The sequence below is a fragment of the Lampris incognitus genome, chromosome 5 (assembly GCF_029633865.1).
Source record: "Lampris incognitus isolate fLamInc1 chromosome 5, fLamInc1.hap2, whole genome shotgun sequence".
NCBI classification, from domain to species: Eukaryota; Metazoa; Chordata; class Actinopteri; order Lampriformes; family Lampridae; genus Lampris; species Lampris incognitus.
In genome coordinates, this window is record NC_079215.1 from 18,512,063 (window position 1) to 18,527,748 (window position 15,686).

General features: G+C 42.2%; 1 protein-coding gene across 2 annotated transcripts in view; it reads left to right on the forward strand.

Moving 5' to 3' along the window:
* Positions 1–12,567, forward strand: part of LOC130113195 (CREB3 regulatory factor-like) — a 35,958-nt gene extending 23,391 nt beyond the window's left edge. For both annotated transcript variants that reach the window (XM_056280747.1, XM_056280748.1), the window contains 3 exons: positions 705–778; positions 5,179–5,307; positions 6,158–12,567. In XM_056280747.1, coding sequence (XP_056136722.1) covers positions 705–778; positions 5,179–5,307; positions 6,158–6,273 — 319 coding nt within the window. In that variant the 3' untranslated portion in view covers positions 6,274–12,567. The remainder of the gene's footprint in view (positions 1–704; positions 779–5,178; positions 5,308–6,157) is intronic.
* Positions 12,568–15,686: the final 3,119 nt, after the last annotated feature.

Genomic DNA, 15,686 nt, shown 5'->3' on the forward strand with positions numbered 1-15,686 from the left:
TAGACTTCTGTTAAGACTTGTTTTACATTAAAAAGTGGAACACAAACTTTCACATGGCAGGTTTGGAGGTACCAGTTAAAACAGCATTTCTTCCCACAAACATGTCAGAGCTGGGTTGCCAAGTTGCTCATCTGTTGTTGATTGCAAGCTCAGTTGTGATTTTCTTATTGCTTGACACCTATCTGACCTTCTGTTTCTGACGCCAGTACAATCTAACAGCAGAAGCACACCACTTCCCAAGCAGGCCTGGTAATTTCTCTGTAAGAAAGAAGTAGAAAATACTGCAGAGTAGGCCCAAGTTTTCAGCCTAGTCACAGCCACCAGAAATGAAGGGAAGCAAAGAAAGGTCTTTATAAAACACCTTGATGTCTTAAAAAGTACCATTTGATATATTTACTTTGATTCTTTTTTTGTATCACATTCCCCTAAAAATGAAACCTGTTGTATTTTGTAAGATTTATGGTATTGGGTGAAAATGGCAGATCAGAGAGTGAGGAATGGGAATTAATGGTTGGGGGGGGGTCTTGGAGTCAATCAGCTGTACATCTTGGAAATACATCTTCCATTCAGCGCTCTCCAGTAGTTCTCTGTCAATACCAACCGACTAATAATGGAGAGTCGTGGAGAACAGGAATACGGTCCAGAGGATGATGGAGTGCTTTGACAGTCCTCTCTGACTCCTCTCTCTGTTTCCTCCTTCCCAGGGCTTGCAGGCTGAAGAAGAAAGCCCAGCATGAAGCCAACAAGATCAAACTGTGGGGACTCAACCAGGAGTATGGTCAGTAGTGTGATGGAACCTAATTTTTTTATCCTATGGTCTTACAGTAGGGGTGTCACAGTTTTGATTTTGATTCTAAATCTACTTAGACTGCTTTTGTTGTCATTGCCTCATGTGCATGTCTCATACATACAGGGGAATGAGATGACGTTTCATATGGACCACAGTGCCACATAAAAACAAATAACACACAATAAATATTAAAAACAAAAAGTGCATTAAAAACAAAACTGATTTCACAGACCTAAACATCATGAGCACACCTGACACAGATAGTGAATAAGACGGTCACAAAGTCATTTTGTGGAAGGTCTAAGTGTTCAGGCTGTTGAGGAACCCCACAGCCTGAAGAATGAAACTGTTGCATAGTCTGGTGGAGGCAGCACGGATGCTCCAGTACCTCTTGCCAGAGGGTAGGGGGGTGAAGTGGATGTGGGAAGGGTGGGTGGGGTCCTTCACGATGCTGAGAGCCTTCCAGGTGCACCATACGTCATAGATGGCCTGGATGGATGGGAGAGCAGTTCCTATGATCTTTCCAGCTGTCTTCACTATCCGCTGCAGGGATTTGCAGTTAGATGTACTTGCATGTATCCGGTGCGTCTGAAGAAAAAACAAACACGACACAGCGTCGCTTACTGGTATGCTGCAGCTGCACTTTTCAAGACAGCATGGCCACTGCCCGAGTCAGAGATGACGGAGAAACAACAGATCTGGAAAATCCTCCTGCTTCCCTGAAGTCACCGGTGTGGCAAGATTTTGCCTTCCCCGTGAGTTATGTCAACAACGAACATGTCGTTGACAGAAAAAACTACTGTTTGTGGGCTATGCTACATGCGGGTACCATACACCAACTCAGGCAACATGATAAATATGGCAGGATATCTTCGCAGGCATCATAAAAAAATAGATTTGACTGGGAAAAGAACATTGTTGACACAGGCAACTCTTCCATCCTCATTTAGAGCCAAATTTCCACAAAATTCAACTTGTGCTCATGAAATAATGAGTTTTAGCCTTAGTATGGTACATTCCAAAAAAAATATGACAGGTATATCACACTTAATACCATGTAGCCTGTCTTTTTAAAGAAAATTTTGAAAATGTAAATGAAAGTTGTCAAGGCTTAAAACTAATGATGTGTCTTTACAAAACAAAACTCAATAATCTTAACAATGGCATAGCTGCCAGTGCTGGAAAAAAAGTGTTTAAATCGAAATGAATTGTGACCTTAAAATCGAAAGTCAAATTGAATCGTGGATTTGGAGAATCATGACACTCCCTAATATACAGTAGCTCACAAAAGTTAGCTATTTCACAGTTTGGCAAACTTTTCATGACATCTTTCAAAGCAGCTGCATTAGAAGCACTAGCCTTGAGTTTGTTATAGGGGAGACATTCGGTGAATTGTGTGCAAATCTATTGTCGCATGAAAACAAGGTAACATACTTTCAATGTCTCTGAAGGGTAACAAAAAAGTGAGTACACTCTGAGCACCATTGTTTTTTATAACAGCATGGACATCCACATCATCTGGGCATAGAGTTAACAAGAGGTGCACAGGTGTCTGCTGGAATGCTCTACCAAGGTGTAGCACCCACCTGGGTGATGCACTGCAGCCATTTTGCACCAGAACGCTCACCACACATCAGCTTGAGGAGGAGAAGGAGGAATCCTTGAGCCAGTTACATGGGGGATGATTAGGTGGCCAGATAGAGAGAGCCAGGTTGGGAATTTTGCCAGGACACCGGGGGAACCCCTAGTCTTTGTGATAAGTGCCATGGGATCTTTAATGACCACAGTGAGTCAGGACCTCGGTTTAACGTCTCATCTGAAGGAAGGTATCTCCTACAGCACAGTGTCCCCATCACTGTACTGGGGCATTGGGATTTGATATTTGTTGTTTTTATAAGGATCAGAGGGAAGACTGCCCCCTAACGCTACTTCTGGCAGCAACTCATTTTCCCGGGAGGTCTCCCATCCAAGCACTAGCCAGGCCCATACCTGCTTAGCTTCTGTCATTTGGCAGAACCAGGGTACATGTTGGTATGGCTGTCGGAATAAATCGGATTCTCTGTTGTGCGATTCTTAGAAAATCTCTGTATTACCTTGGCCTTCATTGCTGCAGCTCATTTTTAAGAAAGCAATGATCTTTTTCTATCCTTGTCCTTCTTTATGAAGGGGAACAATTTTATCTTAAAGATCGTTAGAGTTCTTTGCCATGCTGATTACGTCTGCAGTATTTCTAAGGCGAGTATTTCTTCAGACAGCACATTACAGTTTCAGCATATGTTAACATTGCTATGGTCAAGTAATGCAGAAAGGATGTGAACATAACAATTGGCTCACCATGGTTGACAGACTGCAAGCCTATGGGGTAGTAAGATTGTACTCATTTTTGTTGTTGCCCTTTTGAGAAATCTTGAAAGTATGTTAACACAAATTAATGAATGTCTGCTCTATAATAAAATCTATGACAAACTCATGGCTAGTGCTTTTATTGCAGCTGCTTTGAAAGTTGCAATGACGTTTGCCACATTGTTAATAGTCTACTCACTTTGTGTGTGCATTCACTGTGTTCATGATGCTGTGTTGTGTCCTTATCAGAAAATCCCGTTAAAGTCAAAACGCAGTCTATCAAATTAAAAGGGTGATTGATTATTGCTATCAGCATTCTGTTGTTATTTTTACACGTTAAAGGTATAATATGTAAGTTTGTCTACATAAACAATTAGATAAGAATAACATCTGCAGGAATTGCATAAGTATGCTAATCGAAGTATTGCTTTTCCTGAGAAAATTTATATTACCCATTTATTTTTATGTTTAAAAAATATTACGGCCCTACAAAATCTGTTATGTTTGTGGGCTGATTTCAAACAACAGCAGGTCCCACATGGGAATGTACGCCTTAGAAGCCAGTTAAATTTGGATCCATCCAAACTAAGAAAGTTAATGGCTGCTAAGGCATGCATTCCCACATGGGAGCCACTGTTGTGTGTTGTAGATCAACTTACATATTGTACCTTTAAACAGAAACACCACTATTTACCACCGTCTATTTTGCCAACTTTGTATCCCAAAACATTTTGCATTATATAGAATGATCATGCATGATAATATACGCCTCGGCAGTCCATCTTGGCAATGGAAAAGACTGGGTTTGTTACTTCCCAGTCTTGCTCCAGACCAGCTGGCGTCACCTAGATTATATTCGAAGCCATTTGTTTTCCAAGAGTAAAGTCTCAGCAAATCTGGATGAACCACCATAGTGTAAATGTAGAAAAGATACAAATCTCTTACAAACACTGACGACAGCCCGTAGGAGCTGAGCTTGAGAGGGAAATGAATAACAAGAGTAAGTGAATATTAAGCTGGTGTCTTTCAGTGCTCGGTGTTCTTAGAGGGTAAATAAAAGCTCCATGATGTTTGAGCATAGCTGGTCTCTCAGTGTGACCTATCGCTAAGGATTTATATTGTATAGGAGGGTCTTGGTCGGGGTCATCTTTACCCGTGGCTCATCACCACCTTATGATTTAGACACTATGAATTCGGACAAGGATCTTTGGCATAAAATGCAGTTCGTTTACTGCAGCAGGTCTGTGGGTACCATCGGTGAGAAAAAACCAAAAGGTTGCCACTTCCTGTTATATAATTCGTACCAACAGTCATTCAAATTTTGCAGGCCAGTCACCTTGACCACCTCTGTTTGACTAGGGTAAGATAACCTCTTTGAGTGGGACTGTATCCAACTTCCTGCAAATTTTTCCCCGGTCTTCGACATTCCAGACATTCCAGACTCCTTTAGTGGCGTTCCAATAGCAAGAGCTGCAGTTTCGGCTCCGGCAATTTTCCAAGGCTCAGCTCCTCCTGGCAGGAAACCAAGACACACAAGGGTTTAACCTCACCCCTCCCGACTTCCTCTCTTTCTCTATCACTCTTTTTTCCTTCCCTCCTCCGGCTCTATTTTCTCTCTTGCATGAGCACTTGCTCCCTTTCTCTGTACCTCCCCTCTCCCTCTCTCTGTGTATTCCCTGCCCATCACTGTCATTAATGTCCATGCAAAACATGTTTCCATGGCTAGTGGCGAGCTTGACAGAGAACTTCTAATGACCGAGGCTTTGGTCCTGTACCAGTCCTGAGAAGCCTGACCATACCATGTTTATGTGAGAGTGCATGTGAGTGTCACAACCCCTCTTACCCTGCTGGTCCTGGATAAAACCCTTCTGGTGCTCTAGGATAATGGAGACAGCTGGGAAGGGTGTCGGGGCCCAAAATGCATCACATCGTCCTAAAGAAGGAAGAGCCACTTTCACAAGACGTTGTGCCGGACACCTCTCTTTGGTTTGCATGTTGGTGGAAACGGCTTTTGTCTCAGTTTTTGAAATGATGTTGTTCCACAGAGAACCTGCTGGGGGCACTACTACGGATCAAGGAGGTGATCCGACAGCGGGTGGAGAGCAGTGAGGAAGAGGACACAGATGAGCGAGGGATGACCCAGCGGCTGGAGGACATCCTCAAAGAGTCAAGTGGTGAGACAGATTAACACACACAGAACCACTCGCTCATCCCATGTTTTGAAATGTTAAAGCAGTTTATCTTCCTCATATTCATTTGCATTTCCATGGTTTTGTGTCTTTTGTCTTATATATTTTATGTATATTGACAATAAATAGGGGAACTTACTACTTCTAAATGATTGTGCCATAATATGAAAGGACATGTCACTGTGCAATACTCTGAAATACTTGATCAGTGCATTATGCTGATGATAATAATAATAATGATGATGATGATGATAACAATAGTTTATTTAGATAAAACCTTTTAATTAGTAAGATGCAAAGTGATTTGCATGCAAACCATCAAAAAGTTCATATAAAATGACAGGATAAAACAAAGGTACAAGTTGTTTTAAATTCAGTCACCTAAGAGTTTAGTACAATTCATTTAAATCAAAAGCATGAAAAGATGAGATAAAAAGTCTAGAAAGTAAAAAGTAATAGATGATATAAAACTAATAAAAGTAACAAGATATTACTACTTTTTGTATATTGCACGTTTTTTATATATACTACACACATGCAATATAATATATCAATATTACATTTATGTATTTTGTCTCATCCTCTGCAATTTATTTTTATAATTCATAATAAAAAAGAAAAAAATCTCACATATTCAACGTTATCCCCATTCTTTCTTTTCTAATAAGCTCTTATTTTCTCCCCTTCCCTGCCTTCTATCTTCTTCACATTATCACATTCACTCTTTCCAAATGTGTGTGTGTGTGTGTGTGTGTGTGTGTGTGTGTGTGTGTGTGTGTGTGTGTGTGTGTGTGTGTGTGTGTGTGTGTGTGTGTGTGTGTGTGTGTGACTGAAGGTCCTCTAGTTGCTGGGCAGACCAAACACTTTGTTCAGAGAATCCTGGCGGCCAGTGCCGGAGGGCAAGGCCAAAGCAAAGAGACTCCTGGGAGAAGAGAGGAGACGGTGGGATAAATGCAGCCAGCCTTCCCTTTTTCCATGCTCCCACTGAACTCATCCGACCATTCTCCTCCACCAACCCCACCAATGGCTCGTCTGACGCTGCACAAGCCCTCCACGTTTAAAACCGACTCACTCTGTCAACTGCAAGAAGAGAGATGAAGGAGTGGACAAGAGGAGGACTTTGGGGGTGGGGTAAATGGAAGAAGGAGCAGCCAAATCAAAGTCTGGTAAAACCTGCCAAATCGTGTGCTTCTCCTCCAATCAACAACCCTGCTCTCCCCTCTCTCTTTTTCTCTTTCTCTCTCTTTGAAGGCTGCCCCACAATCCACCACCAAGCCAGAACTGCTGCTGACTTTTCTGTATTCTGTGTGTGTGTGTGTGTGTGTGTGTGTGTGTGTGTGTGTGTGTGTGTGTGTGTGTGTGTGTGTGTGTGTGTGTGTGTGTGTGTGTGTGTGTGTGTGTGTGTGTGTGTGTGTGTGTGTGTGTGTGTGTGTTATTGGTGGGGGATTTGGTATGTATATATGCTGTATGAATGTGTGTGCTGTTGCTCTATCCCTTTGTGTGCGATATATTTGTATCCCATCGTGCCTATGAATAGACATTGCACTGTTTTGTAGATCGTGGTAGTTGCCGGCAGGGGAAGAGTTATGAGTTTCGGGCAAGGGGGCATTTGAGGATGCTTAACAGGACACGGAGGGAGGAGCCCAGCCATGATCAGAAAAAAAAGAGGAGTGGTTCCTATACATTCTTGCACAGCATACCTTAAAGGCTGTACTGTATAGACGTACTGCATACCATTTAAGATGGTGCGTGACATGTCACTTGATGGTTTGTTATGACACAGTTCAGACGAGGGAGCTTTTCAACTCCACACGCCTCTGCTGGACCTTATTGTGGCAAAATCCACTGAGCTTTCACACCTTCCAAAAAAAAAGAAAGAAAAAAAAACAATGAAGAAAAGTTGAACCAGAAGCGAAAATGACTAGAACGCACCTTAATTCAAACTGACCAAAGATGACATACTGCTGAATCTGGCCTTGAACTGAAACCTCTTGCTCCATGTTTCCAATCACTCCCCAAAAAGGTCTCTAAAATATCAATTGTAATATTCACCCTCACGTGTCCTTAATGGATAAAATTCCCTATAGGACAAATGCATTCATTCTTAGCGCCCTATGCACCCTTTGCACTATCATTTATGAGGCCATCTGGGTGTGACTGTTCAGATAATGAGCTACGTTTCATGTTTGGTCTGCCTGTAGCTGTGCAGCCCCATGCTGTTTGCATTGGCTGTATTGTTTCCTCATAAAGGGATGTGTCCTCAAAGCCTTCCCCAGGCCCTCTCCTTAACCCCTGACCTGATTATGTAGCGCACCTTCCTGAATTGCAATGACAAGTAGTCAGAGTTACAAAAAACACTTTGTAGAGCTAGAAAGCAATTATTTTTCTTTGTGTGTTTGAGTGTGTATTTTGTTGTTATTTGGCTATGCCACCGCTCACACAGTGGGCATCGATCTCCTAGAGTTTTGAAACCGGCCTTTCCTTGGTGATCTTTATCAGAGCCGTCAGACCAAGTTGTCCAAGGTCTCTAAACATTGGACTTTAAAGACAAGGACCCTTCCAATTGCACTGTGGTAGGAGAAACTAAGCACCTTTTTCAAGAGGGCTTCAGATCCTCCTAAAAAAAAAACAAACACCCATTGCACCTTTCTTAAAATCTGTTAATTGATTGAAAGACATTTGATGAATTTTGGCTGATCAGTGTTGTAGGTTTGTTTCATTGTGGTGCTACTGTACGATGGGGGAAGGCACTGTAGAACCGTGTTGGAGTCAACAGCTGTCTGGATTTAAGGTTTGAGAGCACACACAATTACAGAAGACAGTTTGTTTGCATAATGAAGCTTTCCGAAGTGTCTGGAGCTTAAAGTTGCAGGGATGGGTTTCATTTTGCCCAATTTTAAACACTACTACAAAGTTGAAATTAAAAACCCATGACTCCCATGACTACAAATCAGAGTTAGGCCTGACTTGACCCAAGCTGAAAAAAAGACCCTCGCAAAAAAATCACATACATGACTGGAAAACAAATTGCCCAAACCAAAACATTAGCCGCAGGCCAAATATTATACATTAGAAACTTGTTGGAACCCACTTTCTTTGGTCAGTGTCCTTGGGAAACATAAGGAGACTTCATTTTGTTCATAACCCATTTATTTTTCAACTGTGACAAGCTCCTGCCTGGACTTTGCTGCAAAAACATTGACCGATAACCCAGCGGCCCATACCTATGGATGGTCCATTTTCTCATTGACCTGTTTGACTCGCCATAATCAAACTCCTGGATATCTCATTCAAGGATGCCTTGAGACCTGTGGTAACTTTAGGCCTCTCATTTTACAAACTCCAACATCTGATTTCTTGGTTTACCCTTTCAGTTTGACTCTGCGGCAACCAGAGGATTCCTTCCACCTTTTTAAACTGAAGGGAAAGTCTCTTTGTGGAATACTGCAGCTAGTAAACGGAGCTCTTAAACACTGTACATGAATCGGATGCCAAAGACAGATGGCCTGTGGAGTAGCAAGAAAAGAATAGTATCTGACGTGAGCGATCAAGCGGGAGGCTGCAACGCCCAACACAGCTTGTCGCCACGGGGTTTATGAATCGTTTCACCGGCACGACAAAAAGCTGTGGCTGGATTGTCAATAGGACAAGGCTAATGAAAAGTCTCAGTCCTGGCCTGTTCTGGGTAAAATGGCGTCAAGCTCGTAATGCTGTTCTCTGTTCCCCTCGAGCCCCCACCAGCCCTTCTGTCTGGGCAACGCTGGACTCGGCAAGCCGGCAGCCCTACCAGAAGAGTTACAGGATCTCATCTTGGTTGCTGGCTGCTTAACGTGCTCTCGCATAACAACAAACAGCATAAAACACAGCAAACTGCAGAAAACAAACTGGGGGCTCTCTCCATAGTTTCACGTATTTTTCTGCTGATGTCTTCCTATCAGACGGTTTGGGTTTAAGGGCTAAAGAATGATTCCACTTTGATCTCAGAGGAAATCCTCAGCGTTTCCTCTCTACAAAGTGGTGAACTACAACCCAACAAACCATCTGCTGTGTACGTACATTGATTTATAATGTGTTTATATACTTGACATGTTAACTGCACACCCTTTCCTTACTTTGTAAATTATCTCCACACATTCCAACTTAAGATATAATGCTGGATTTTATCTAACCAGTGACATTGTACGAGAACTTAAAAATAATGCAGCACTTCGTTTTCCTTGTCTTACAAAACATTATTTTGTGAACCGTTGAAATGTCCCTTTAACTGTAAAGGTTTAATGATGTGCCGTGGCCATTATTGGCCGAGCCACTTGTCATTGCTCACATTCCTGCCACGGTTTCCCAGAAGTCCTCTTGTTTGTGTGTACCTACAGGGTGGTAGAGCGGCAGGACATACTTGCCCCCCCTAGCCCCACCTCCTTTAAGTTAGCCTGACAATAGATCTAGAACTTTCGATCAGTTTTCCATACTTGGTTTTTCCCATGGTTGTTACAGAGTGAGCTCAACTGAGGATCAAACAGCTGGTCCTAAAGTACCGAAGTGATGTTCTTTGTCCTTATATGGTCACAGGATGAGAAGAAAACAAGCAATGGTGGTCTGAATTACTGCACTTTCTCACCACCTGTCATGGCCAGAGAAGCGGGACAACCAGCCAAACCTGAAACGGTCTCTCCTTGTTCCAGTTACCACCTTCTTAGAGAAAAACAAAGATCCAAAATGTTTTGGTATCTGGTGCTGGATCTGCCTCAGTTCTTGTGACTTGACTTCACTGTAACGTTGCATAAATGCCTTTCCTAAATGTACACAGATTCACTGCAGAAACTTTAATCGTTCTGGCAGGGTTGTTGTTGAGGAGCTCTACTTCTGATGAATGAATGGAATGGCTTCATGCATTGTCAGAGAGTCCATAAGCCAGATTCTGGTTAAAGTCTTTACTCTTAGATAAATAGGGAGGTAACTTTCAGTTGGCGGCATTGTCCTTCTCTTAGAATCACGTTTGTTGCTAAGTTAGAAGTTGAAGCATGGGACATAAAGATTTCATCACCACTGGTGTGGATGTGAGAGAGAATGTGTCTGGCACCTTGTCCAGGATATCTTTCATCCTTGTGCCGAGAATCTGCTGGGGATGGGCTGCAGCCCTGCTACCCTGAATTAAGTTTTGGATTAAACTAGTGTAGCATATGAATGAATGAAAGAATGGAAATATACAGAAAGCGGCTGGTGAATTTCTCAAGTTCATTGGTTTTGCCCTAAAATCACAGTTGCAGTCTCAGACGGCTTTACATTAAGAGGGTACAGTCAGACTTTGCTGACGCCCTGCATCCTTAGACCGTCGATTCCCAACGACTCCACATCTGATAACCTTTGACTCTCGACTCAAAATCTGGAGCTTTTACTGGCTGTAGTGGCTGTCTGCCTGCCAGGTGCAGAGAGCCACTGTTTTAAGTGTCTATGCAGGCAAGCTGGGGTCAACAGAGAAACAAAAACCACTTAATGCCACCTGTTAAACATGGCAAGAGGAACGAAAAGTAGTCACACTTCCTGCAAGTGAAGCTGAGTCAAACTGTGATTGCCCAGGTCTTGAATAAAAGTACAGGTGTATTCTTCAGTGCTCTTAGCCCTTTTCAATGCCACTTTGTGTTCATTGGAGAGGCAGCAGTGCAGCGCCATCACATGGGGAGCCAGGTCAGCATGCTCCGTGCCAGCGGGCCAAATAGACCAAGTGGTAAACCGACACTTGTGGGATGCTGCTGACCTCTGGGTGCCTGTCCTCACTCGGCTCCAGCGCTCACAATGCCTTCTGACACACATACGCACACATATATATACGCGCACACACACACACACACACACACACACACACAGTCTACTCTGGTTTCAAAAAAGGCAGCTGGCCCCAGTTGGTTGGGGAGTCCAGGGAAAACAGGACTTTGCCCACATTTTTATTTAAAAAGGCTCTTGCTCAGTCTTGTCTACCGGAGGAAGTTTCCAGTCAAATCTCTGCAGTTGTCATCTTTCGAGCAGTCTCTCTAGGGTTGTGGTACTCCAGTATGGACTTGGTCCCCAGTCCGTATTTTGATGGTCTCGGCCTTGTCTTGGACTTCACAGCATAATGAGACCGACTTGATTCAACGTCATACAGTATGGAGTCGTGCTAATTTTTCAAGACCAGTCGAATTTAAGACTTCAGTAATATCAAAATTCCTCTGAGGAGCTCAACAAAAGGGCAATCAAAATTTTCTTTTGTTAGTAATTTCTCAAACATTGGAAAATTGGACTATGAAACATTCCTTCATTTGTGGAGGAAAATAAAATCCAAAATATGACAATGAAGAGAAATTTTGACTTTTCCTACGATGGTAGACAGTTACAGTGTTGTTTAATTGGACTTGCACTGTTCTGGTGTAAGTCTTTACAGACGTTTTGATCACATTGGTCTGGAGTTGGACTCACCACCTTAAAGTCTTGGACATGACTCAGATTCAATCAGCATCGGTCTTGAACTTGACTTGAATTTGTCCCCTTTAATACTCGGTCTGGACTTGGTCTCGCCTTGGTTGGTTTTGATCACGAGGTTTGCTCAACACCTCTTTTCTTTTGTTGGCAATCTGGAAACATCCATTTGGGAAGAGAGGAGGTCAGTGTTTCTAAACCTGTCCAGGAGGAGTTTGGTGCTACTTAAGACGAGGGAGGAACTGGACCAAGACGTGTTTTGTGGCTTTAACCAGACCCAAGTCAGTCCTTTTTGTGAGGATGGATATAAACAAAAACCGAAATAGAGCAGGAAAAGGTTGAGTTCCCGCTGAGAAATAAGTTGTCAAAAGAAAAAAGACAACACAAAACCCAAACACCTGTCAAATCTCCACTAATCTATCTGAACGTGTGGGAATAAAGTGTAATTAAACGAGACTTCCAAGACAAGAGCAAACATTCCACAACGTCATGTCATATACTGTACAGCAGACCCTACGTCTACCTATTCTTCCTACCTTCTGCCTATTTTTCAGTAACATAGTAATCAAAATACTACAGTAATACTTTGGACCTGTTCATTAACACATCTTTATGTACAACTCCTCTGTAACCTCTAAGAAAATGAAAGGAAAAAAAAAGATACAAAAAGTGCCGTAAAAATAGAAGCCTAATATTTTTTGTTTGTTTTATGTGAGTGTTCTGTACCTGTATAATGTATATTTTAATATTTATATGCAGCTGTTGTATTAAAAGTATATTTTTAAAATAAAATGTTGCTGTTCCTTTTATTGGCAGTCAATAATCCAAGTCATGTATATGCTTCATGGTGGAGGCACCGCAGAGATTCCCCACATTTTTGGTCATAATGGGTCCATAGAGATACAGAATTACATCTCAACCAATGGAAAAGTGTCACATCTGCTCTGACCGACATGATGGTGAGATCACTACTGACTATTTAATATTACTAGCCTTTGTGAGCCTTTTAATCTGAGGACAGAAGTGTTTTGCAGGATCTAACTACCTTAACAAACCTGGAGTTGCAAAATGTGTTGAAACTGTTTGCAGGAATCAAGATGGTTACACCACGCGGCACCAACCTTCATTTTCATCTCACGGTTGAGAATTTGAAAATGGCATTGGGTGTTACAGTGACTTTGAGACTGATTTAACAAGGAATTATGGTAGATTCAATAGGTGGTTTTAGCTTATCTTTCTGCTTGAGGTCTGTAGGTTTTGCAGCGACCATCTTAACCATGGGATGCTCCCGTACCAACTGCTATTCCATCCCATGTTTTAACCTCACCAAAACCTGTTGAACCAGTGACTTCCTTCAGTGTGTGTGCAACAGACTCTGCATACAGGAACTGGCCAGGAGGCATTCATTTAATAAAAAAGATACTTGATTTATTAGAACTGAACTGGTTTTGTTCACATTGGTGATGCATTTTCTTCACATCTAACAGTCAAGTGTTTTTTCAACTGAAATCATATAACATTGCACAATGCCCCATCTGGTCCCTTGTCTTATCAGAAGTAAAAATAATCAGAGGAGCAAAAAAGTTAAAGCTCCTAGGATGTACACAAAGCATGGACAGTCCAGTCTAACAGAAAAAAATGTTCCATGTGAAAATAGTCCCAAAATACATTGATTGGCAATATATCGATGAATGAAGACGTAGCTGGGGACATCCGTAAATATCACATTTTAACCCTAATTTACACTCACCGTGGACTTGAATGCTTATTGACCGGCCTTCCAGATCCTCACCTGACCTTAACCACACCAAACCATACCAAACCCTAACCATTTCTAATCTAATACCTAAACATAACCATTTATAACTTGATAGCGACACATAACCATCTTTAATCTAATGAAATAAAGTGGATGATCTGACTGGATGTCGTTAACAACGACCTCATTCACCAATATGTCGACATGCATTATATGCATGTGACAGAACGTGATTTGATACACAGACATGTAGTTTCGAGGCCAGACATTCACATGTATATACATATATTCTCAGAAACTGCAAATAAATTGTATAGGAACATTTTGCCTGAGACCGGGCTGGAACGGATTAATCAGCAGTATGAGTTTGATTCACTTTCTCAGATACCACCTACAAATACTGGAATGAAGACATTAACATAAAACCAGATTTTGGTCTGTCAAAGTGCTCAAATTCAGACCACCGACACATGTCTGCAGCACCGTGAGTTCCTCTTGCTGAGAGTTGAGGACCCTGAAGTAAAGACGGATTTGACAGGAGAGCAGAAGAGATGCAGGTTGCTATTGTACTCTGGCAAATTGACACAAGCCTCTCAGAACACATTAACGTCAGGAGGAAAGAACATGGAAAAAAAATTAAATTTCATACAAACTGGAATCAAAGGGTTAGCTTCATAGAAATGTGTTGACCCAGCGTCTTGGCTATTAAACAGATGCGAATGTTTGATAAATTATTCATGTTAACCCCCCCCCAAAAAAACCCCCCATAAAAACACTTAGTGAGTTACTCTGGTCCTAACCTGCTCTCATTGTGGAAGCAGTGCAAGTTTGCGACAGACACTCATTTGTGTCATCACTGTTACAGCTTTTTCTTATTCACCACAGAGCACAACACAACATGACAAACACAAAACAAAAACAAGGCTATCACACTGGCATTTTACAGTGGACAAAATCAGAATACTGCTGGGCAGGATAGAGAAAATAGGTAATGTGTCTCCTCAAGGTAAGGAGATTAATTTAAGAATGGCTTTAAACCTTGAAAGGATTGCATAAACATTTCCCTCGTTCCCTTTCACATTGTCCCTCTAAAAATTACGAAGTCCTTAATGTGTGGCTGTGCTAGAACGCCTTCCTGGTGATGGAGTATGTCTTTTACCAATTCCTAGTCTGATTCACAGGAAGTAGGCTGTGAGTATTTTATTGGGTGACTATTTCAGTCAAAATTCTCCCCTCCCGCTATCTGCGTGTTACCGTTTTCATAGCCTCATCCTGGGTTTGGCGCCACCCAGGACAATTGTGATTGGTTTAAAGAAATACAAACAAGCGAGAGCGTTTTTTCCCCCCTATACCAAAATGATAATGGGTTCAGCCTGCGGCGAACCGTCAGGGCCTTCTAGGCCTCCGGTGAAGGCCCAAGACTCCACAGAAAAAGGAAACCACTTTCATAAATATAATACAATCTTCTGATCAATTTGTTAATATCGCATTACATTTCGATTTCGACTACACGTACGAATTCGGGAGGCTCTGCTTGCAGTCTCTCGGCCAAAAAAAAAAATCATCCAATCAGCTTTTTCCCTCAGTTGTAACCACGTAAGAAGACTCCGCCTGCAAGCGCCTTCGGCATCTCAAGTGAAGGTCTCCGCTATCTAAATAAATTAAGCGTTAATACGGGATTGATAGATTACTCAACCAATCAGATTTTGATGAGTAGCGGATGGGCGTATTCTTTTATACATACACAGCATCATAGGACCTTCGCTGCATACATTGTTCACCCAATCAGCAGCAGCGCCTAGGTCGCAGTAGGTGGTGGCTAATGTTAGCTAGCATTTATGTTTTTGATTTAGTTAGCTAAGCTAGCTAGCCGTGAACGAGAATAATGTCTCAAGGAGAACTCGTAATGATGTGGTGGAAGATTTATTAGTCACACCATTTTCAAGACGATCGTTTGGGGAAAAGCAAAGGATTGTGGAGATGGGCAGACCAACCCCACAGTTAGCGGCTCTGACCCAACCGGGGAAGACGTATGTGCGGCATTTCCAGGCAAGCACCTACGAAAGGTACCCGTGGCTCACTGGATCTGAGCAAAGCAGAAAACTGCTGCTGGGCGTGCTTGCTTTTCTCATCAGAGAAGGGGTCATGCAAC